We start from the raw sequence: 24,777 nt of genomic DNA on the forward strand, positions 1-24,777 counted from the left end.
TACCCTCCCCTTGTTATTTATAATTGTCCTATCCATGACATCTACATACATTGAAACTCTCCTAGACTGTGTTATAATTTTTTCTTTCAATGATCATAAATAACTTTATGTAAGGAGAGAAAAATAACCTATCTTTATCCAGATATGTACCAATTCTGTTGCTCTTCCTTCATTTCTGTACTTCCATGTTTCCTTTTGGTATTATTTCACTTTGGCTTCTATTAGCATTTCTTTCAGAGCAGGTGTTCTGGAGACAAATTCTTTTAGGTTTTCTTTATCTGAGAATGTTTTTATTTCACTTTTATTCTCAAAGGGAGTATTCACTAGATAGAAAATTTCAAGCTGACAATTTCTTTCAGCACTTTACAGGTGTTACTCCATTGTCTTCTGGCTTCCATGGTCTCTGATGAAAAATCTGCAGTCATAAGAATTATTGTTCCCCCATATGTAACGCATCAGTTTTTGGTGGCTACTCTTAAAATTTTTTTCCTAATATTTGGTTTCCAGAAGTTTGATTAGGGTGGGTGGGGTTTTCATTGCTTTTATCCTTTTGGGGTTCACTGAGATTTTCAATTCTGTAAATTTATATCTTTAACCAAATTTATGAAGTTTTCAGCCATCATTTCTTCAAATACTTTTCCACATCAGTCTCTTTCTCCTCTATTTCAGAAATATTGATGACACAAATATTAGACCTTTTGATATTTTTCCACAGGTATGTGAGGCTCTGTTAATTTTTTTTTTTTTTTTGGAGGCAGTCTCACTCTGTTGCCCAGGCTGGAGTGCAGTGGCCCGATCCTGGCTCACTGCAACCTCTGCCTCCTGGGTTCAAGCAATTCTCCTGCCTCAGCCTTCTGAGTAGCTGGGACTACAGGTGCATGCTACCACACCCTGCTAATTTTTTGTATTTTTAGTAGAGATAGAGTCTCACCATGTTGCCCCGGCTGGTCTTGAACTCCTGAGGTCAGGCAGTCTGCTCACCTCCGCCTCCCAAAGTGCTGAGCTTACAGGCATGAGCCACTGTGCCCGGACTATTTTTAACATATATCTAAAACGTCATCTTTCTTTCTTTTTCTTTCTTTCTTTCTTTCTTTCTTTCTTTCTTTCTTTCTTTCTTTTCTTCTTTCTTTCTCTCTTTCTTTCTTTCTTTGTTTCTTTCTTTCTTTCTTCTTTCCTTTCTTTCTTTCTTTTCTCCTTTCTTTCTCTCTTTCTTTCTTTCTTTCTTTGTTTCTTTCTTTCTTTCTTCTTTCCTTTCTTTTCTTTTCCTTTTTTTTTTTTTTGAGACAGACTCTTGCTCTGTCACCCAAGCTAGAGTGCAATGGCGTAATCTTAGGTCACTGCAATCTCTGCCTCCCCAGTTCAAGTGATTCTCCTGCCTCAGCCTCCCGAGTAGCTGGGATTATAGGCAAGCACCACCACACCTGGCTAATTTTTGTGTTTTTAGTAGAGGTGGGGTTTCATGATGTTGACCAGGCTGGTCTCAATCTCATGACCTCAGATGATCCACCCACCTTGGCCTCCCAAAGTGCTGGGATTACAAGTGTGAGCCACCACTCCTGGCCAACATCACATTCTTTATTCTTATTTATTCTCATTTACTTTTTGAATTTTTTATTAAAAAATTTTATAGGTACATAGTAGGTGTCTGTTTTAAAAATTTTTTTTAATCGACAGCCTACCTTACCCAGTATTCCCAGGTGGTCTCACTCCAAATCCTAACCAGGCCTGACCCTGCCTAGCTTCAAAAATTAGACAAGATTAGGTGCATCCAGGATGGTCTATCTGTAGACTGTTCATTTTTAAAATATTTTTTTCTCTATGATCTTTATATTGAATAATTTATATTGATCTATCTTCAAATTCACTCATTCATTCATCCGTTATCTCCATTCTACTACTGAGTTCTGCAGCAAATATTTTTACTTCACATAATTTCTATTTGGTTCTTTTTCATAATTTCTATTTCTCTGCTAAGAACTTCTACCTTTCTATTTATTTCAAGGATGTTTAACTTTTACCTCATGGGGGATGGTTGTAATAGCTACTTTAAAGTTTTTGTCAGATAATTCTAACATCTAAATTATTTGGGGATTAACATCTATTTGTTTTCTTTTCCCTTAAACATTTATCAGTTTCTTGGTTCTTGGTATGTTAAGTAATTTTGGATTGTATCTTGCCCATCTTGAGTGTTAGATTGTGGGACTCTGAGTCCTGTTTAAATTATCTGGATGGTGATTATTTTATTTTAGCAGGCAATTAACTCAATTAGGTTCAGACTACAAGTTTTGTCTCACCTGCTGTGTGGGTGGTGGTTGCAGTGTCAGTTCATTTTCAGAGTCTTTGCCAGGCTGTTTGAATCTACCGTATACTACTCGGGTTAGTCTGACAGTCAGATGGTGATTTATATTACAGTTGAGTTACAAAGCCATTACCAAGCTTTCTTTTTACCAAGCACATGTGCAGCTTGGTAGTGAGCTTGCAATTTCTCTTGGCTCATGCACAGATTTAAGGGATCCCTTTCTCTAGCTCTTTCCTCCCTAGAGGAACTGTCCATGCTCTTAGCTAAGTCGGTGTCTCCATTTGTGCCTTGGAGTCTAACCTCTTTTATGTCCTGCTCCAGGACATCACTCCAGCCACTGCCCTCTCTTTTTCCTGTGTCATCAAATTTTCCCTCTCTATTGATTATCCCTATAAGTGTACAAACATACTATATTATCTACCTTATTAAGAGAAAAAACTTTTCTTGATCCCATAAGCCTCCTTACTTAACCCAACACTTCTTAATATCCTTAATGAATATTTTTTTAAATATCTTCTCTGTTCTTCTGTAAAACAAACCAAACTCCTCCAAAGAGTTATTTATAGTCACTGTCTCAAATTAGTTTGTTTCTTGAGCTCATTCTAATTAGGCTTTTGTCCCTACCACACCACCAAAACTGCTGTTTATCAAGGTCACCAGTAATCTCCATCAATAACCAATTATCAGTCCGTACCTTATTCCACTATCTGTTGTATCTGTTACAGTGGTTACTTCCTCCTTAGAACACTTTTTTCACCTGGCTTCTGAGATTCCACTCTCTCAGCTCTCATCATACCTCACTGGCTACTCAGTTTTCTTTACTGGTTTCTCCTCAATTTCCAGCCTTTAAATGTTGGGGCGTCCTCAGGGTTTAGTACTTGAATGTTTTCTCTGTCTAGACTATTCCTTAGGTGATCCCATCCAGCTTTATGAGTTTACATGTTATCTATATAGTGAGCTCTCAAATTTAGGTCTTCAGCCTAGACATTTCCCTCAACTGCAGACTTGTATACCAACTGCATTCTATCAGCATTTCAACTTGGATGTCTAATAAATATCAAATGTAGTATGTACATAATGAATGCATTTCCCACCAAAACCTGCTTCTTCTATAGCTTCCCCATTTCAATAAATGTCAATTATAGCCTCCAGTTGCACAGATCAAAACCTCTGAGTCATTTGTAATGTAAACTTTATTGAGGCATAACACTGATACAGGAAAGTGCTCAAATTATAAATGTACAACTTAGTGAATGTTCACAAAATGAGCATATTGATATAGCCAGCATCCAGATTAAGAAACAGGGCAGGCCAGGTGCGTAGGCTCATGCCTGTAATCCCAGCACTCTGGGAGGCTGAGACAGGCAGATCACGAGGTCAAGAGATCAAGACCATCCTGGCCAACACAGTGAAACCCTGTCTCTACTAAAAATACAAAGATTAGCTGGGTGTGGTGGCGGGCGCCTGTAGGCCCAGCTACTCGAGAGGCTGAGGCAGGAGAATGGCTTGAACCTGGGAGGTGGAGGTTGCAGTGAGCCGAGATTGCGCCACTGCACTCCAGCCTGGTGACAGAGCAAGACTTTGCCTCCAAAAAAAAAAAAAAAAAGAAAGAAACAGGGCATTGCCTCAGAAGCCCTCATGTCTCCCTTCTAATCATTAGCTTCTCAAAGGTAACCAATATCCTGGCTTCTAACACCACAGGTTAGTTCTGTGTGTCTTTGAAATTTAAATAAATGTAATCATATAGTTTATACGTTTTTTGTGTTTGGCTTCTTTTGATCAATAGTATATTTGTGACATTCATTTATATTAAGATGTGTAGTTTAAGTTCTTCCATTTTCATTGTTGTATATTCCATTATGTAAATATAGTATAATTTGTTTCATTATTCTATTCTTTTTTTTTTTTTTTTTTTTTTGAGAAGGAGTCTCGCTGTGTCGCCCAGGCTGGAGTGCAGTGGCGCAATCTCGGCTCACTGCAAGCTCCGCCTCCCGGGTTCATGCCATTCTCCTGCCTCAGCCTCTCCGAGTAGCTGGGACTACAGGCGCCCGCCACCACGCCCAGCTAATTTTTTGTATTTTTAGTAGAGACGGGGTTTCACTGTGGTCTCGATCTCCTGACCTCGTGATTTGCCCACCTCGGCCTCCCAAAGTGCTGGGATTACAAGCGTGAGCCACCGCGCCCGGCCTTCATTATTCTATTCTTGATGGTGTTTGGGTACTTTTTCGTTGGGAATATTACAAAGAATACTGCTATTGACAGAGCGGGAGCACCATCATCTCGGACAAACACCGCCACTTTAAGTTCCAGCTCCCTTTCTAGCCTCATGCATTTCAAGGAAATCACTCTCTTCTAAGTACAAATAGACAGAAAGAGCAGACAGTAAAACACAGATAAGACAGCTTGGGTACAGAGGGAGGTGGGGGGAAGTCTCCTGGGTAACTGCCAAACTTCACCCTCATACAATGGCCCCCAGTAAAACAGTAGGCCCTAATAAGCACATTCCTTTCCCTTCAGGTGCACTAAGATAGGGAAGCCAAAAACAACCCGGGGGATTTGCCTGCAGCTGCAGAAAGATGTATGGGAACAGACACACAACTCTCCCTCCCAGATAAGCACAACAGAGAAAGACAGAAGCAGTCCAAGCCTCTGATAAATTCTCCCACACTGAATCCTTAAAAACACTTAGTCTGTAAGAGAGTGTGGCTCTGACCTAACTTGGCCAGCTGCCCCACTCAAGTTTATTCAAAATAAACCTGTCCCTGTTGACTGTCGAGCCACCCTTCGTGTTTCTCTCCTCTTTCTTTAATTCTTACAGCTATGACTAATCTTGTATATGTCTTTCAGTGAACATAGGTAAACGTTTCTGTTAGGCATATGCCTAGGAGGCAGATGTTCAACTTTAGTAGATACTGCAGTTTTCCAAACAGTGGTTGTTTCATACCAATTTACCTTACCAACAGCAATGTAGGAAAGTTCTAATTGGCCTGTATCCTTCTCAATACTGTCTTTTCTTTCCTTCCTTGTTTGTCTTTTTCTAACTATTCTGATGGGTAAGTAGTGGTATCACTCTGGTCCTTGCCACCATCATTTTTCACCCATATTATTGCCTCCTAGCAGGAATGTATGAGTATCCTTGGAGCTCCCTGAGTATTTCTTTGCCTTTTAAACTTTGTTTCCCCCCATGGTAGTCATAGTGATGCTTTTCACATGCAAGTCAAATCATGTCAGTCCTCTTCTCAAAAGCCTCCAATGGCTTTCCATCTCACTCAGAACAAATAGCAAAGTACAGATAATTGGCGTATTAGGCCCTCGGTTATTTGCCTCCTGCTCTTTCCCTCCTCTTTGCCTGTACCACTTCAAATAAACTGGCCTCCTTGTTCATGCAATAAACCAAGCTTACTCCTCAGGGCTTTTGTACTTGTTCTGTCTATCTAAATTGGCTTGTTCTTCCCTTGGCCACTCCTGCACTTCCTTCATATCTCCGCTCAACTGTTATCTTATTCCAGAGGCCTGCCCTGATTACTCTGTCTAAAACAGCAACTCAGTTATTCTCCCTTCGACCTCCCTTATTTTTCTACCTATTTCCTGCTTATTATCTCTGACATTAAAAAAAAATTATTTGTTTAGGGTCTGTCCCTCCCAGTAAACTGTAGCTTCTAAGACAGACTTTGTTTTGTTCTCTGCTATGTTGCGCTATTCCCACGTCCTAAAACAGCGTCTGAACCATAGAAGTCACTCAATAATTTTCTTTTTCTTATTTAGTAATTCTAGTGACCCGACTCAATAAATTTTTTTAAATAAATGCATGAGAAATTGACAAATTGTAACAAGTCCAGAAGAACAATAGCAGGTTACTGAAATGCACGTCAAATAAGGAACCCTTGAAGAAAGTAGGATGTTTAACCTAGAGAAGAAAAGATTGCTGGGCGCGGTGGCTCACACCTGTAATCCCAGCACTTTGGGATGCTGAGGCGGGCGGATCATGAGGTCAAGAGATCGAGACCATCCTGGCCAACATGGTGAAACCCTGTCTCTACTAAAAATATGAAAATTAGCTGGGCGTGGTGGTACATGCCTGTAGTCCCAGCTACACAGGAGGCTGAGGCAGGAGAATCACTTTAACAGAGGAGGCAGACGTTGCAGTGAGCCGAGATCACACCACTGCACTCCAGCCTGGCGACAGGGCGAGACTCCGTCTCAAAAAAAAAAGAAAAGATTTAGGAGAACAGGACCATCATCTTTGAACATATGTAGGACTGTCACATGTGGTTTTAGAGGTCAGAAGTTGGACTTGACATGCCAAATACTTCCAGTAACAGGGAGTTCACTACTTTGTGAAACAGCCAGTTCCATTATTGAATTGCTGGGTCAGAAAGTTACATTAAACTAACATTTATTTCTCTTTGACTTCCTCTCATTCATTAATCTGTTCCCTGGAGTTCCACAGACCAAATCTAATCTCCTCTTCACTTGCATTTGGATGAAATAAAACACCAGTTTAAGGAAATAAGAAAAACTACAGGACTTTTGTTTTGCTGAGAAAAATAAACATACTGAAAAATGAAAGGCTTAATAAAATAATGGGTTTTGTTGATTGTTTGGGTGGGAGAAGGGGGCAAGGTTGTGAGAGGAAAGAGAAGGAAGAGAGATAAATTCATTGATGTTTAGGGAGATCAAGCTTAAGAAAAAGAACAGAAATGTCTAAGAATTGATTAAGCTTCTGCTGTGTGGGGTATGGTAGAGCCAGGATCCCCATGAAGTAATCAGTACAATATCCCTGCATTGCAAGTTGGATCTATTTTTTGGGATATGTAGAAATCCTGATTATAGCGAGCGTGATGCAAGATTAAGGCTACCCATGAGAACCCCGTTATATGCCGGTACACTTACAACAGACCTTCAGATATACCAAGGGATATTAGAAGAAATAGAGTTTTGGTTTCTTTTTACTGGGTATAAGAATAATAACGTTGCCAGGAAATGAGAATAATAACATCTATAGGAAATGATAATAATATCTGCCCTTCTTTCCTAATAAGCTTTTTGAGCATATCAATAAAATTTTTCATGACATAATAGAATAAAATGTTTCTGTGACTACAAAATTGTACAAAAAAGTGAGTGATTATGATCAGTAAAGTAAGGTGCAGATTGGATGAAATAATTTCCTTCCTCAAAACTTCAATTCATTCATTCATCCAGCCATTTATTGACTAAATTCTAAATTCCTGGCACTGTTGTAGATACTAAGGATACAAAGATGAACAAGGGTATTGGGGGAACCAGCCCCCGATATTTCAGCGTAGGTTCTTTTCTATTTTCCCTAAGTGTCGGCTGGACTGAGAAATAAAGGGAAAGAGTACAAAAGAGAGAAATTTTAAAGCTGGGTGTCCGGGGGAGACATCACATGCTGGCAGGTTCCGTGATGCCCCCTGAGCAGTAAAACCAGCAAGTTTTTGTTAGCAATTTTCAAAGGGGAGGGAGTATACGAATAGGGTGTGGGTCACAGAGATCACATGCTTCAAGCGCAACGAAAGATCACAAGGCAGAAGGTCAGGGCGAGATCACAAGGTCAGGGCGAAACTAGAATTACTAATGAAGTTCCATGTCCCGCTGTGCACACATTGTCATTGATCAACAACAGGGTTCAAGAGCAGAGAACCGGTCTGACTAGAATTTGCCAGGCTGGAATTTCCTAATCCTAGCAAGTCTGGGGATGCTGCAGGAGGCCAGGGTGTGTTTCATCCCATCTGCAACTGCATAAGGCAGACACCCCCAGAGTGGCCATTTTAGAGGCCCCCCAGGAATGCATTCTTTTCCCAGTGCTGTTAATTATTAATATTCCTTACTGGGGAAAGAATTCAGCTGTATTTCTCTTACCCATTTTTGGTAATAAGAGAAATATGGCTCTGTCCTGCCTGGCTCCCAGGCAGTCAAACCTAATGGTTATCTCCCTTGTTCCCTGAACATCACTGTCATCCTGTTCTTTTTTCAAGGTGCCCAGATTTCATATTGTTCAAACACACACGCTTTATGAACAACTTGTGCAGTTAATGCAATCATCACAGGGTCCTGAGGTGACATACATCCTCAGCTTATGAAGATGATGGGATTAAGAGATTACAGTAAAGACAGGCATAGGAAATTATAAGAGTATTGATTGGGGAAGTGATAAATGTCCATGAAATTTTCAGTTTATGTTCTTCTGTCACGGCTTCGGCAGGTCCCTCCATTCAGGGTCCCTGACTTCCCGCAACACAAGGGTATTTTGCCCTAGAGGAGTAAATAATTACCTATTGCCTATAGACTAAGTATAACTTTTTAGCATGACATTCTTAATCTGGTACTAAAATTTGATTTTCCATAACATTTCCTTATATAACCAATATTCAGAGCAACCACATCAGACAATTTAGCATTCCCCAAACATAAGGTGCACTTTTATCCACTTTATCTTTGTGCTATTGTATCAGTCTGGAATCCACTCATTATTCATTGATTCAAAACACATGTATTGGACTCCTTCCTTGTGCCAGGCACTATGTTGGGTATCAGGAACACAGAGATAAATAAGATATAATCTCTGCCCTCAAAGATCTTAGCCTAGGAAAGGAGAAACATCTTTCCCTTTTTCACCTACTGTAATTCTCTTCTTCAAGTCCCAGATGAAAACTATGGCCTCTGTGTAGCCTTCCCAGATCTCTTTCTTTCAGTACGTAGCTTATAATTACTTTGAATCTTTTCATTCCTTCTGTGTTAAAATAAACTGCTTTGTATGCCTCTCCTTCTAGACTATCAGTTCCTGGGCAGAGATCATGTTTTACCCACTTTTGCATCCCTGCTAGTAGTTGGCACAATTCTTTGCATAAACCAGTCCTCAGCAACAGTTGGCTGAGTTGGAAAAAGAATGCGGTTCAAAACTTAAACCTCAGGCCACCTGGCAGAGATATAAAATCAAGGCACACGTGTGGAACTGAATTAAAAGATGGGGAATCCAGTAAGTGAAGTCACCCAGAAGGATACTTTTAGAATATGCCAGGGAGTCATTTGTTTACCTTTATTTCAGATTTGTTTATTTCTCTTGTAAACTCCAACTGGAGCTCTAATAGTCTGGCTGCCACATAACAGACCTAAGCCAAACATTCTAAGGTCATTCCCAAAAAGAGGAATGGAACTTCTAGGACCTTTACAATTGTCCTGTCAGCCATCTGGACTTAGGAATGTAGAATCCTAGTTATCAGAGCTGGGAGATACCTTAGATATCTCAGAGATTACAAACTCCCTCTCAGAGAGGGGCACTGAATTATCTAAGGTCATGTAGCTATGAACACGTATTCACATACGTAAGCATAAGCAGATGAACCTTCCATTCACTCTTTACCCTGTGTAGAAACTCCTGGAAATGAGGATCATATCTTCTCCCTAAAAGGTCAGAGTTATTCATCCCACTGTTTCCCTGATTATTTACCTCTCCTGTTTCGGACATGGGCATAAATTTTCAGAGAATCCCTCCAAGTAGTACCTTACCTCCTTAACCTATGATTCCTAATGCCTCTCATGGAATGATGTAGCAGCAATAGCTCAGGATCAAAAGTCAGAAGTCCCAAGTTCTAGGGCCAGTTCTTGTACCACCTCACTATGGAACTTTGGGCAAGCCACTTACAGCTACCCAACCTTATTTCACTATTAGTATAAGCGTGTTCAGGCCAGGCGTGGTGGCTCATGCCTGTAATCCCAGCACTTTGGCAGGCCCAGGTAGGTGGATCACTTGAGCTCAGGAATTCGAGCCTGGGCAACATGGCGAAACCCCGTCTCTACAAAACAAACAAACAAAACAAATTTAGGTGGGCTTGGCGGTGCATGCCTGTAGTCCCAGCTACTCAGGAAGCTGAGGTGGGAGGATCGTTTGAGCCTGCGAGGTGGAGACTGCAGTGAACTGTGATCACACCACTGCACTCCAGGCTGAGTGACAGCAGATTTGGAGGAAGATAGATCAAACTATGGATTGAGGAAGCACAAAGAAGGAATTGACCTAATTGTTAACATGTTTTGCAGGCCACTGACTTAAACAGCTATTGCTATTTTTTCTTTTTTTTTTTCTTTTTTTTTTTTTGAGACAGAGTCTTGCTTTGTTGCCCAGGCTGGAGTGCAATGGCGTGATCTCTACTCACTGCAACCTCCGCCTCCCAGGTTCACGCCATTCTCCTGCCTTAGCCTCCCGAGCTGGGATTATAGGCATGTACCACCACGCCCAGCTATTTTTTGTACTTTTTTTTTTAGTAGAGACAGGGTTTCGCCGTGTTAGCGAGGATGGTCTCGATCTCCTGACCTTGTGATCCGCCTGCCTTGGCTTCCCAAAGTGCTGGGATTACAGGCATGAGCCACTGCACCTGGCCAGATTGCCTATTCTGGATGTTTCACATATGTTGAATCATATAATACCTGGTTCTTTGTGACTGGCTTCTTTTACTTATCTTTTTTTTTTTTTTTTTTTTTTTTTTTTTTTTTTTTTTTGAGACGGAGTTTCACTCTTGTTGCCCAGGCTGGAGTGCAATGGCGCAATCTTGGCTCACTGCAACGGCGCAATCTTGGCTCACTGCAACCTCCGCCTCCTGGGCTCAAGTGATTCTCCTGCCTCAGCCTCCTGAGTAGCTGGGATCACAGGCGTGCGCCACCATGCCCGGCTAATTTTCTGTTTTTAGTAGAGGCAGGGTTTCTCCATGTTGGTCAGGCTGATCTTGAACTCCTGATCTCATGATCCACCCGCCTCGGCCTCCCAAAGTGTTGTGATTACAGGCGAGAGCCACTGCTCCCGGACCACTTATCATGTTTTTAAGGCTCATCCATGTTGTAACATGTGTCAGTACCTCATTTTCATGGCTAGATAATATTCCATTGTATTAAAATACTACATTTTGTTTCTCCATCAATTAACAGACATTCGGATTATTACCATTTTTGGCTATTAGGAATAATGCTGCTGTGAACATTCATGTACAAGTATTTGCATGGATGTATGTTTCAATTTTCTTGGGTATATACTAGGAGTGGACTTGCTGGGTCACACAATAACTCTATGTTTAACTTTTTGAAGAACTGTCAAATTGTTTTCCAAAGTGCTATACCATTGCCACCAGCAATGTATGAGGGTTCCAATTTCTTCACATTCTTGCCAACACTTGTTATTGTCTGTCTTTTTTCCTATAGCCATTCTTTTTTTTAATTTTATTTTTCCATAAGTTATCGAGGTACAGGTGGCATTTGATTACATGAGTAAGTTGTTTGGTGGAGATTTGTGGCACCCATCACCCAAGCAGTATACAATGCACCATATTTGTAGTCTTTTATCCCTCACCCCCCTCCCACTCTTTGCCCCAAGTCCCCAAAGTCCATTGTATCATTCTTATACCTTTGCATCCTCATCGCTTAGTTCCCACACATCAGTGAGAACATACGATGTTTGGTTTTCCATTCCTGAGTTACTTCACTTAGAATAATAGTCTCTAATCTCCTCCAGGTCATTGCAAATGCTGTTAATTCATTCCTTTTATGGCTGAGTAGTACTCCATCATATATATATACCAGAGTTTCTTTATCCACTCATTGATTGATGGGCATTTGGGTTGGTTCCATGATTTTGCAATGGTGAATTGTGCTGCTACAAACATGCGTGTGCAAGTATCTTTTTCGAATAATGACTTCTTTTCCTCGGGGTAGATACCCAGTAGTGGGATTGCTGGATCAAATGGTAGTTCTACTTTTAGTTTTTTAAGGAATCTCCACGCTGTTTTCCATAGCAGCTGTACTAGTTTACATTCCCACCAGCAGTGTAGAAGTGTTGCCTGATTGCTGCATCCACGCCAATATCTACTATTTTTTTATTATTTGATTATGGCCATTCTTATGGGAGTAAGGTGGTATCGCATTGTGGTTTTGATTTGCATTTTCCTGATCATTAGTGATGTTGAGCATTTTTTCATATGTTTGTTGGCTATTTGTATACCTTCTTTTGAGAATTGTCTGTTCATCTCCTTAGCCCACTTTTTGTTGGGATTGATTTTTTTTGTCTTTCTGATTTGTTTGAGTTCATTGTAGATTCTGGATATTAGTCCTTTGTCAGATGTATCGATTGTAAAGATTTTCTCCCACTCTGTGGGTTGTCTGTTTATTCTGCTGACTGTTCTTTTTACCGTGCAAAAGCTCTTTAGTTTAATTAGGTCCCAGCTATTTACCTTTATTTATATTGCAACTGCTTTTGGTTTTTTTGTCATGAAATCTTTGGCTAAGCCAATGTCTAGAAGGGTTTTCCCAATGTTATCTTCTAGAAATTTTATAGTTTCAGGTCTTAGGTTTAGGTCCTTAATCCATCTTGTGTTTTTTTCTTTTTTTGAGACGGAGTCTCGCAGTCTCACTCTGTCACCCAGGCTGGAGTGCAGTGGTGTGATCTCAGCTCACTGCAAGCTCCACTTCCTGGGTTCACGCCATTCTCCTGCCTCAGCCTCCTGAGTAGCTGGGACTACAGGCGCCCACCACCACACCCGGCTAATTTTCTGTATTTTTAGTAGAGATGGGTTTCACCATGTTAGCCAGGATGGTCTCAATCTCCTGACCTCGTGATCTGCCCACCTCGGCCTCTCAAAGTGCTAGGATTACAGACGTGAGCCACCTCGCCCAGCCCCTTAATCCATCTTTAGTTGATTTTTGTATAAGGTAAAAGATGAGGATCCAGTTTCATTCTTCTGCATGTGGCTAACCAATTATCCCAGCACCATTTGTTGAAAAGGGTGTCCTTTTCCCACTTTATGTTTTTGTTTGCTTTGTCAAAGATCAGTTGGCTATAAGTATTTGGGTTTATTTCTGGGTTCTCTGTTCTGTTCCATTGGTCTATGTGCCTATTTTTATACCAGTATCATGCTGTTTTGGTGACTATGGCCTTATAATATAATTTGAAATCAGGTAGTGTGATGCCTCCGGATTTGTTCTTTTTGCTTACTCTTGCTTTGGCTATGTGGGCTCTTTTTTGATTCCATATGAATTTTAGAATCGTTTTTTCTAACTCTGTGAAGAATGGTGGTGGTATTTTGATGGGGATTGCGTGAATTTGTAGATTGCTTTTGGCAGTATGGTCATTTTCACAATATTGATTCTATCCATCCTCCTATAGCCATTCTTGATGGTATGAAGTGGTATCTCATGGTTTTGATTTGCATTTCCATAATGACTATAATGATGTTGGGCATCTTTTCATGTGCTTATTGGCCACTGGTGTATCTTCTTTAAGAAATGTCTAAAATTTACTCTGCTTTTTCCTACTTTCATTATTGAATCTGTTCTGTCTATCTTTCCTATCTGGGCATGGTCATATCTCACCCATTCACAAATACCGTGTTTCTCCCCCAGATTCCTCTGATTCCTTCAGTTTTAGTAGAGGAGAGAAAGCATAAATCCTAGAACACAAAGGCATGGGTTTGAATCCTAGCTCTGATACTATATTAGTCCATTCTTGTGTTGCTATACTGGAATACCTGCAAGTGGCTAATTTATAAAAGAAAGGAGGTTTATTTTGACTCACACTTCTGCAGGATGTACAGGAAGCATGGCACCAGCATCTTCTTCTGGTGAGGCCTCAGGAAGCTTTCAATCATGGTGGAAGGCAAAGGGGGAGCAGGCATATAAGATTAGAGAGAAGGAAGCAAGAAAGAGGAGGGGAGGTCTCAGATCCTTTTAAACAACAAGATCTCATGTGTAATCTAACTGAACAAGAACTCACTCATCACCAAAGGATGGTGTTAAGCCATTCATGAGGGATCTGCCCCCATGACCCAAATACCTGCCATTAGGCCTATCTCTAACAATGGAGGTCACATTCCAACATGAGATTTGGAGGAACAAAACATCCAAACCATATCAGTTATTAACTTTCTTATTCTCCCTAAAGATGTTTCCTAATCTAAAATGAGAATATCTATCTTACAAGAACAAAGAGAGTATTAAATGATAAACGCAAGTTACAGAATTCCAAAAACTATATAGCAATATGTAAATGATAGCTACAAGAGTAAATCAGAGCATAACATTTTTCTTTCTTTCTTTCCTTTTTTTTTTGAGATGGAGTCTCACTCCGCTGCCCAGGCTGGAGTGCAGTGGCACGATCTCAACTCACTGCGACCTATGCCTCCTGGGTGCAAGCTATTCTCCTTCCTTAGCCTCCTGAGTAGCTGGAACTACAGGCACGCACCACCATGCCTGGCTAATTTTTGTATATTTAGTAGAGACAGGGTTTCACCATGTTGCCAGGCTGGTCTCGAACACCTGACCTCAGGTGAACTGCCCACCTCAGCCTCCCAAAGTGCTGGGATTACAGGCGTGAGCCACCATGCCCGGCCACATAACATAACATTTTTATTTGTGTGTTTCTTCTAGTTATGCAAAGCATTTTGTCTTGTATTGTTCTTTTTTGTATGTTTTATCTTCCCAAGAAAAGACTGGGCTCCTTGAGAAGGATCATATCCTAATCGTTTTGTGTCTTCCAAAGTACATAGCATAAAGCCTTCTATATGGAAGTTTCTGACAAACATTTATTAAATGAGTAAATAAATTAATGATGTGAGATATAGTGAACATTTATGGGTTTTTGTTGTTTTTTCTTTTCTATTTTATTTTTCTTTTGTTCTGTTTTTTGAGCCCAGGAGGTTGAAGCTGCAGTGAGCCATGATCGTGCCACCAATTCCAGCCTGGGCAACAGACCAAGATTCTGTCCCCCACAAAAAAGATAATATATGTAGAGTCAGTAAATACAGCAGTGGCTACTGATCTCCAGGTTTCTCATTTGCATCAATTCTTTAAAATCACCTGTACCTGTTTTGGTTGCCCAGCATCTGAAATCTCTTCCTCTGTGTGAGTATTAATGGGAGACAGGTTCTCACCTCCCATAAGAGAAGTCAAAGGTGTCTAAAGTTTTCCTTTTCCCCCCTGCACTTGCAGCTAAGGCAAAAGCAACATGATCAAGGCTTGGTCATTTGGCTGCTTCCACTCAGGACATTGACTCTTGAACAAATGATGTAAAGACACAGGGATCAGAGGAGAATTCATTTAACATGGCAGCATGCATTGGTGATGGAGATAGTGCTTCCAGTTGTGGTATCCTTAATACCATTCCTGTGGTGTGACTTTGGCTGTGGTCCCTGGTTCTACTTTCTGAGCTTGATTATCTGGCTTTCCCATCAACTCTGAGGATTACTTAATAACCTTCCAATATACTTATTTTCTTGGCAGAGTTGGTTTCTGTTGCTTGCAACTAATAATCTTAGCATACCTCTGGAGTAAGGATTTGGGGAGAATGAGAAAGCAGGAGGCATTCCGTTTTTCCTTTATGAAATTTCTTTGTAAACTTCTGTGTTATTGCTGTTGTTGTACCACTTCTGTCATTTAAAAATATGCTTTTAAAATAAATAACCTAGGGCACAGTGGCTAAAGAGAAATGGTAGAAAAATTTGAGGGGCCAGGCGCAGTGGCTCACGCCTGTAATCCCAGCACTTTGGGAGGCCGAGGAGGGCAGATCACGAGGTCAGGAGTTCAAGACCAGCCTGACCAACATGGTGAAACGCTGTCATTACTAAAAATACAAAAATTAGCTGGGCATGGTGGCACATGCCTGCAATCCCAGCTACTCGGGAGGCTGAGGTAGGAGAATAGCTTGAACCCAGGAGGCGGAGGTTGCAGTGAGCAGAAATCGCACCACTTTACTCCAGCCTGGGTGACAGAGTGAGACTCCATCTCAAAAAATAAATAAAAATAAATAAATAAATAAATAAAATAAAATAAAATTAGACAATTAGGTTGGGGCCACATTGTGCAAGGCCTTGAATGTCATTTTGAGGATTCTGAATTTAACTCAATGAGAAATTTAAAAAACAGTCCAGGTGCAGTGGCTCACGCCTGTAATCCCAGCACTTTGTGAGGCCAAGGCAGGTGGATCACTTGAGGTCAGGAGCTCAAGACCAGCCTGACCAACATGGTGAAACCCCGACTCTACTAAAAACATAAAAAATTAGCCAGGTGTGGTGGCACATGCCTGTAATCCCAGCTACTCGGGAGGTTGAGGCAGGAGAATTGCTTGAACCTGTGAGGCAGAGGTTGCAGTGAGCTGAGATCACACTACTGCACTCCAGCCTGGGCAACAGAGAGAGACTCTGTCTCAAAACAAACAAAACAAAACAAAAACAAAACAACAACAAAAAACAGAATAAGGACACAATTAGATTTGTGTTTCTTACTGCCATGTAGAAGATGAATTAAAATATGGAGAAATTAAGAGACAATTTCTTAGGAGGAGGCTACTGCCATGCTCCAGACAAGATTGAGAAAATTTCTCAATTTTGAAAGAGAGAGAGACACACACATACACAAGTTGGGTTATCTGGAAGCAGAGGCTGAGACAGAGTTTGAGGTGCAAGATGCTTACCAGGGGGAAGAAGCAGGGCTGAGCTAAGAGAGAAGTCAAACTGCAATGCAGATCTGACAAAGACCCAGCTTCCCTGGCAGGGAGCTCTGGAGTGAATATTTCCAGCCCTGGCCAGCCCTTGTCAATCCAACCTATTCTCAGAATTGTCCTGCAGTTGGCCAAAATGGCCCAACTTTTAAACCCCTGCCTTGCTTAGGCACCAAGTGAGGGCAGCCCTGGGATGGGCATGACTGTCCTTGTGCAGGTCTGTCCTCTACACCTGAGGCAGACATTGGAAGAACTGAAGCAGGCGGAAGCTATCTGCTGGCTATTCCCCCTATAGTTGAACGGCAAGTCTTTTTTTCTTATTTATTTATTTATTTATTTGAGATGGAGTTTCGCTCTTGTTGCCCAGGCTGGAGTGCAGTGGCGAGATCTCAGCTCATTGCAACCTCTGCCTCTTGGGTTCAAGAGATTCTCCTGCCTCAGCCCCTGCTAGTAGCTGGGATTACAGGCGCGCACCACCACGCCTGGCTAATTTTTGTATTTTTAGTAGAGACAGGGTTTCGCCATGTTGGCCAGGCTGGTCTCCAACTCCCGACCTCAGTTGATCCCCCAACCTCGGCCTCCCAAAGTGCTGGGATTACAAGCATGAACCATCGTGCCTGGCCAACAGGAAGTCTTTCTTTGGAGGTAGAACTGGATGGTACACCTTCATGTTTACCACAAAGAAAGAGAGGAATTATGATATCTTGAACAAAAGCAATGGGGTAGAAAGGAGTGAATGTGTTTTATAGATGCTGTATTTGGTAGATGGGGATAAATAAGAGGGAGTAAATAAAGGTTAACCTGAGTTCTCTCCACTTACATGATTTGATGGTTATTCTCTTATCCATTAATGAACAGTAAACATCAGAAGTAGAGAGAGCAGATTTGGGGAGATAGATAATAAATTTGATTTTGAACATGTTGATTTTGAAATGTCTACAGAACATTAAGGTAGTGATGATTTTAAAGAATCAATGCAAATGAGAGGTCTGGAGATCAGAAGCCACTGCTGTATTTACTGACTATACATATACTTTTTTTTTTTTTTTTTCTCGGTCTGTTGCCAGGCTGGAGTGTGGTGGCACGATCATGGCTCAATGCAGCCTCAACCTTCTGGGCTCAAGCAATCCTCTTACCTCAGCCTCTTGAGTAACTGGAACTACAGGCCCACACCACCACGCCCAGCTAATTTTTTCTATTTTTTTGTAGAGACAGAGTCTCACTATGTTGCCTAGGCTGGTCTCAAACCCCTGAGCTCAAGCAATCCTCCTGCTCTGCCTCCCATAGTGTTGGGATTACAGGTGTGAGCCAGTCATTGCGTTTGGCATTTTTTTTTTTTTTTTGAGACGGAGTCTCACTCTGTCGCCAAGGCTGGAGTGCAGTGGCGCGATCTCAGCTCACTGCAAGCTCCGCCTCCCGGGTTCTCGCCATTCTCCTGTCTCAGCCTCCTGAGGAGCTGGGACTACAGGCGCCCGCCACCATGCCTGGCTAATTTTTTGTATTTTGTTTAGTAGAGACAGGGTTTCACCGTGTTAGTCAGGATGGTCTCGATCTCCTGACCTCATGATCCGCCTGCCTCGGCCTCCCAAAGTGCTGGGATTACAGGCATGAGCCACCGTGCCCAGCTTGTGCTTGGCATATTATTTTACGTATATACTTTTATTTAATACTCTTCATGCCTCTATGAATTAGATATTGTTTTTCTTATACCCTTTGGTATATTTTATTAATACCATTTGGGAACAAAAAAGCTGAGACTTGAAGAAGTTAAATTTCTGGCTCAAAGAAGTAAAACTTCAGTCTGATGACAAAACACATACTCCTTTTTTTTTTAGAAAAAAAAAAAAAAAAAGAATCTCGCTCTGTTGCCCAGGCTGGAGTGCAGTGGTGTGATCTTGGCTCACTGCAACCTCTGCCTCCCAGGTTCGAGTGATTCTCCTGCCTCAGCCTCCCAAGTAGCTGTGATTACAGGCGCGTGCCACCACACTCGGCTAATTTTTGTATTTTCAGTAGAGATAGGGTATCACTGTGTTGGCCAGGCTTGTCTTGAACTCCTGACCTCAAGTGATCCTCTCACCTTGGCCTCCCAAAGTGCTGGGATTACAGGCGTGAGCCACCATGCCTGGCCGACAAAACACATGCTCTTAAAGATAAAATTATATTGCTTCTCCATGGAAACCACTGGTAGATAGTATTTGCAGCCATGAAGGTCAGTAGGTCACCTAGAAAGGGTATAGTTCAAACAGGAACAAAAGGAACCAAAAAATGGAATTCTAAGGAAGCCAACATTTCCAGAGTGAATCGAGTAAGATGACATAGTCAAAGGGATTGAAAAAAAGTAGACAGAACAGTTTTAAAAATTGAAGTATGGTATCTCAGAAGTTAAGGCAAAAAGAGAGTTCTAGTCCGCAAATTTGCAGATACCATGTAGGGTGATGGTTTGACAATTAGAGGTTACTGGTGATCCTAGAGTAGTTTATAGAGAAGTCAGATTGCAGTGGGTCTAAGAATGAGTGAGAAGACCAGGCGCGGTGGCTCATGTCTAATCCCAGCACTTGGGGAGGCCGAGGTGGGCGGATCACGAGGTCAGGAGTTCAAGACCAGCCTGGCCAACATGGTGAAACCCCATCTCTACTAAAAATACAAAAATTAGCTGGGTGTGGTGGCGTGCGTCTGTAATCCCAGCTGCTTGGGAGGCTGAGGCAGGAGAATTGCTTGAATCTGGGAGGCAGAGGTTGCAGTGAGCTGAGATCACGCCATTGCACTCCAGCCTGGGCAACAGAGCAAGACTGTGTCTCAAAAAAAAAAAAAAAAAAAAAAAAAAAAAGGAATGAGTGAGAAATAAGGAAGCAGAAGAAATAGGTATAGGTTACTTTTCCAGAAATTTTGCAAAGTGGAGGAGATACCAATGCCTTCAATGTAAGAAATTTATTAATGTTATTAATTGATTAATAATTGATCACTGCCATATGACTTTGATTTTACATTTCCACCACTTCTTCTTGTTACTTCTTTCTACCCTATTATACCAGTGTCCCATCCCAAGTCTGACACATCTGGAAGCACTGAATGTTGTATTTTGATTGTGGATGACTTGTTTATTTGGTTATATCTTTTGAACGCCTCAGGTGATTCTGCCTGTCTTTGGAGGATGGGCCATAGGCTCCCTGCCCCAACTCCATTATCTGTTTTCCACAAAGATAGATAAACATTCACTTATCAGACTAATTCAGCAAAGCATACATGTTCTTAGGTTCTTAGCAAACCAAGTACTTTGTCCACCTCTCCTCTCCATCTCCCCTCCCTCAAATCTTCAGTGGGCAGATGTGGGAGAAGAAAGGAGCTCTCACTCCAAACCTTCTGGTGTTTCAGTTGGGGAGTCTGGCTTCACAGTGAGCTGAAACTTTCCCTTGCCAGCCTCCATCAATCCCGCCCTTTCTGAGGGGGCTGGAGAGTAATTAACATCGCCGTCCACCTGTGCACAGGAAGATGCCTACAGCCACACCAGCAATGATGAAACTGCCCACCAGGACGCCCAGGACCAGCGAAGTGTAGGAGCGGCTTGTTTGGCTCCCTGCAGAACATGCAGAGAGTTAGCCCGAAGAATAGGCCCCCAAGGAGTGCATGATTTGAGTCAAACCCCAAAGCGTTTCTGCCCCAGAGGAAAGGGACCCGTTTACCAACTGACTGAAGCTGCGTGTGTTCTGTCCCAAACCCCCAGCTGTGGGCCTCTTGTTGCTCTAGGCATCCATCCTTCAGATCCATCCATTTGTCTGGAACCCGCCCTCTCCCCAGCTTGCAGGCCTGGGCCCCGTCCCATCATACCTTTCGTGTTTTCCGCGGAAATATGTTTCTGCACATACTGCACACAGGTGTCCTCCAGGAATTCCCGCAGTTCATACCGAGTGCGGTTGTAGGCATTGAGCTGCTGCAGAACGAAGGTGACCACTCCGGAGGTGACCTGGGTGTCTGCCTGCCACAAGGCTCTCTCCGGCCGGAAACTCACAAAGGAGCTCCCATTCACAGCCACTTCGAAGAAGACATGGGCTCTAGAGCCCTCGGGAGGCAGCTCACAGCCCAGGAAGCAGCGGATGGTCAGAGGAACTGTGGATAGACAGTCAGGGTCAGGGGACTGTGCAGAGAGGGTGCCAGGTGTGGGGCGAGGCCCAGCAAGGGAAAAGAACATGGGAAGGCAAGAGACAGTGCTGTGAGGAGAGGGGAGTCTAGGTCAGGATGAGGAGTTTTCTGGGGACCTTCGACGTCACGGTGTCAGGGCCTTCCAACAGGATCTACCCCAAGAGGTTATGCCAGCAGGACGACCGCCCGAGTCGGGGCTTTCTTAGCGGGGACAACTGCCTCTCTCCAGCCCCCACCCAGCAATCTTCAAAGGCCCAGGCGCCACCGAGCTCCAGTGGCTGCCGGGTCTCTGCAAGCCCCAGCCCGCCTCCACCCGCCAGGCCCCGCCCCCACTAGCCCCGCCCAGACCCCGCCCCCGCTGCGCGCCTACTCACAGGCCAAGGTCCGCTCCTGGTGCACCAGGCGCACGAGGCTGTGGAACTGGAGCAGGTAGGACTGCAGGCCACTCTGCGTGCGCACCCAGCTCTCGGGCTCCTGCAAGGGCTGCAGCTGGATGATCGTGGTGTTGGTGCTTGGGCCTTCCAGCACGTGCGTTAGGTGTCCCCCCAGCGACGCGTTGCCCTGGTACCACACGTGATAGGGGTCGCGGAAGTATGAGATCTGGAGCATGTGAAGGCTTTGGAGGCCTGCGGGCAGAGTCAGCGTCAGCCTGGGCCGGCGTGGGAGGGGGCGGCGGGCAGCGGAAGATAATAACCCCCTACCTCGAGGCTAGCCGCCCGCCTTCTCGACCCTTCATAAACTATAATGTGCCCTCCCACCGCTTCTCCCATTTGACGCTCACAGTAACTCTGCCAGGAGGACAGGACAGGGATTATTATCTCCACTTTACAGATGAGGAAACTGAGGCCTGCAGTGGAAGAGACACTCCTTTCTGCCTCCTTTTTCACCCTCGGCTCTCCCTCCCCCCGTTTCCTGTTAACCTACTGAACAAATGGTTAACAAATCCTGACCTGAATAAAATCCCAATTCCATCGCCTGTTCTCCATCTCCTCTTCCACTGTCCTGATTCAGGATTCATCCCTCTCATCTGGACTGGGGTAGTAACTTTCTACTTCATCTCCCCGTTCTCTATTCCGACCTCCACCTGACCCAGGGATGAGACCATGTCCTTTTCCTACTTAAAATCTTCCAGTGCCATAACCCCCTCCCCTTCATTAATCAAAAATAATCATAGCCAATGTCGATTAAGTGCTTATTATAACCTGGGCAATGGGCTTTACATACATTATTATCTTTGTGCCTTTCCCCAGTGGCTTAATGTAGTAGCTACTATTATTAACCCCAGTCTAGATGGGAAACTGAGACAGAGATAGTGTAGCAGAGCCAAGGTTTGCACATAGGCAGTCAAGTCCAGCACTCAGCCATTCTGCTACACTGCCTCCCAACAGGATCAAGTCCAGAGTCTTTAGCCTGGCATTCAAGGCTGCTAGAGACCTGGCCCCTGCTGCCTTTTCTGGCTGCTTCCTGCTGCTTATATATCAAACTAGTTGGGGTTCTTCATGTTGCCTTTGGCTGACACATGAATAGCATGTCAGGATTGCTCTGCCTCCCTTTTTCTGCCTGGCAAAGTTTATTCATGATTTAAGACCCAGCTCAGAGACTGGGCGCAGTGGCTCATGCCTATAATCCCAGCACTTCGAGAGGCCAAGGCGGGTGGATCACTTGAGGTCAGGGATTCAAGACCAGCCTGGCCAACATGGCAGAACCCCATCTGTACTAAAAGTACAAATATTAGCCAGGTGTGGTGGTACATGCCTGTAGTCCCAGTTACTCAGGAGGCTGAGGTAGGAGAATCGCCTGAACCTGGGAGTTGGAGGTTGCAGTTAGCTGAGATTGTGCCACTGCATTCCAGCCTGGGTGACAGCACAAGACTCCATCTCAAAAAAAAAAAAAAGAAAAAAGAAAAAAAAAGACCCAGCTCAGTTGCCCTCTTCTTGGAAAATTTTTTCTGATGCCCCACGAGACACAGTGGGTCTGTTTCAGTGATCCCAGACCACCATATATTAGTGTATATCTCACGGGATTCTACCTGACTGTCTCCAAACACACACAGGCCACACTGGACTCCTCTAGGCTATGGAACTATGCTTGGTAATCTCTGCTTCCTACACCCAGAAAAGAGGCTGGCACAGAGTTGATGCCCAGAGCACATTTGGATGAGTCCGGGGTTGTAAATCTGTGTGTGTGAGTGGGTCCTGTCTGTGTTTGCATTTGAGAAGTTGTGCTTTGTATCTGCAGATGTGAATAAGTATATTTATGGATAACCCTAGATATGGTCCTTAACTACTCTGTGACCCAGTTTCCTCCTTATAAAATGGAGATAGTAATAATATTACCCACCTTTCAGGGTTTGTGCAAGTTAAATGGGTCAATACATGTGTTAACCATAGTGAGCACTCATTGAATACTGGTTATTATTTGCTGCCTCTCTGAGGGGGAGACTGAAGCTATGGGGATTGTGAGAGAGGGGAAAGGAGGCCCCTGTGCAATTACAGGGGAGCGTAATAACTCCCTTTTCTGCTTAAACAGGGCCACTTCAGCAGCCTGATCGCCCATAAGTTCTATTAGGCACAGCATCTCTTTCTCCCCAGTTCCACCAGCTGCACCCAGTCTTCTTCCATTTTCCCTAGCCTCCCCTCACCTCTCTCTGCCTCAGTCTTCCCCCAGTTCTTCCATCAGTTTTCCCAGTGTCTTCCCATTCCCTCCATTTCTCTTCTCTTCTGAGCCTCTTCCCGTCTCCCCTAGATGTACCCCTATCTACCATCACACTCAGTTCCCCTTTCTCCCCTCTCCCTGGGGCTGATTCTCCTACCCTCTCTGCTGGTTTCTTTCTCATGTTTCCAGTCATCCTGTTTCCCCTAGCCTCTTTCATCTCCCCCTTTTCAGGGGCTTAAATGTACTAACTCACCTTGGCTTTGGGACACAAACCGGTCCCCAAGACTCTGCCTGCCCTGTAGAGAGATCTAGCCAGCTGCAGACACAGATGCTGTGAGATAAGCTCTCCTGTGGTGTTGCCACATACCCAGATAGACTGAGATTCTCCAGAACCATCCTGAGGCAGGAGATGTGCCCCCGACTCACCATCTGAGGCGTCTTGGCTACAAAAGGCCCAGCCAGACAGCAGCAGTATCGGCAGCAATGTTGTCAACATCCTGAAGTTGAGGCTCTGGACCTGGGTTCCTAGCTCGGGCCGGCTGTGCGTTCCGCTGGCAGCAGTCTAGGGAAAAGAGAAGTGAGGACCGTCTGGGAGGGGTGGAGTCTGGGCAGAGGAGGATGGAAGGAGGCCAGGAGATGGGAGGAGGAAGAGGCTTATAAAGTGTTATTCCTACTGTGTCTCATTTCCTACTAGGGGGCCGGCCTCCCTCCTGCCCTCCCTCTGCCCCGCCCTTCACTGCGCCCTCCTGCCCAGACCTGCCTTTTCCCTTCTCCTTGGGCTGCTTCCTAGGAACCAGGAACAGGGAGCGGAAAAGGGGGAGAAGGGCTTGGTGAGAAGTCCGGACGGCGCTGACTCAGGGGGTGGGGCATCTACTTTCAACTTAGAGCCCACTCCAGGTTGCTGATGGGGAAATTGAGGTCCAGAGAGGTGCAGGGACTTGCCCAAAGTTTATATATCATGGTGGTGACAGATCCAAGATTAAAATTTAGTTTTCCAGTATAATGGCTACATTTTACCAGAATTTTAAGTAAATAGCAATTACATAATCAGGGATCTTGGTCTCAGAAGTAGTCATAAAATGAGTGTAAAGCAGTTCACTGCAGCATTTTTTTTAAACATAGGAGAGAATTATGAGCAATCTGTATAAATCTCAGAAGATGATTGGTTACCTAAAGCAATATTTTTGAAACT

At 43.5% G+C, this 24,777-nt stretch overlaps 1 protein-coding gene across 2 annotated transcripts in view; it reads right to left on the minus strand.

Annotated features, from left to right (window-relative positions):
* The window catches only part of PROCR (protein C receptor), a 44,939-nt gene extending 20,668 nt beyond the window's left edge, over positions 1-24,271 (minus strand). Inside the window, exons 1-4 of one of the 2 annotated variants that reach the window (XM_030826419.1) lie at positions 24,012-24,271; positions 21,305-21,556; positions 20,619-20,897; positions 19,703-20,367 (exon numbers count right to left, since the gene is read on the minus strand). In XM_030826419.1, the coding sequence (XP_030682279.1) occupies positions 20,252-20,367; positions 20,619-20,897; positions 21,305-21,556; positions 24,012-24,081 (717 nt within the window). In that variant the 5' untranslated portion in view covers positions 24,082-24,271 and the 3' untranslated portion in view covers positions 19,703-20,251. Of the gene's footprint in view, positions 1-19,702; positions 20,368-20,618; positions 20,898-21,304; positions 21,557-24,011 lie in introns of those variants that run through there. The other variant, XM_030826420.1, reaches the window with a different exon arrangement.
* Between the last annotated feature and the right edge of the window lie 506 nt (positions 24,272-24,777).

This window comes from Nomascus leucogenys, chromosome 13, assembly GCF_006542625.1.
Source record: "Nomascus leucogenys isolate Asia chromosome 13, Asia_NLE_v1, whole genome shotgun sequence".
NCBI lineage: Eukaryota > Metazoa > Chordata > Mammalia > Primates > Hylobatidae > Nomascus > Nomascus leucogenys.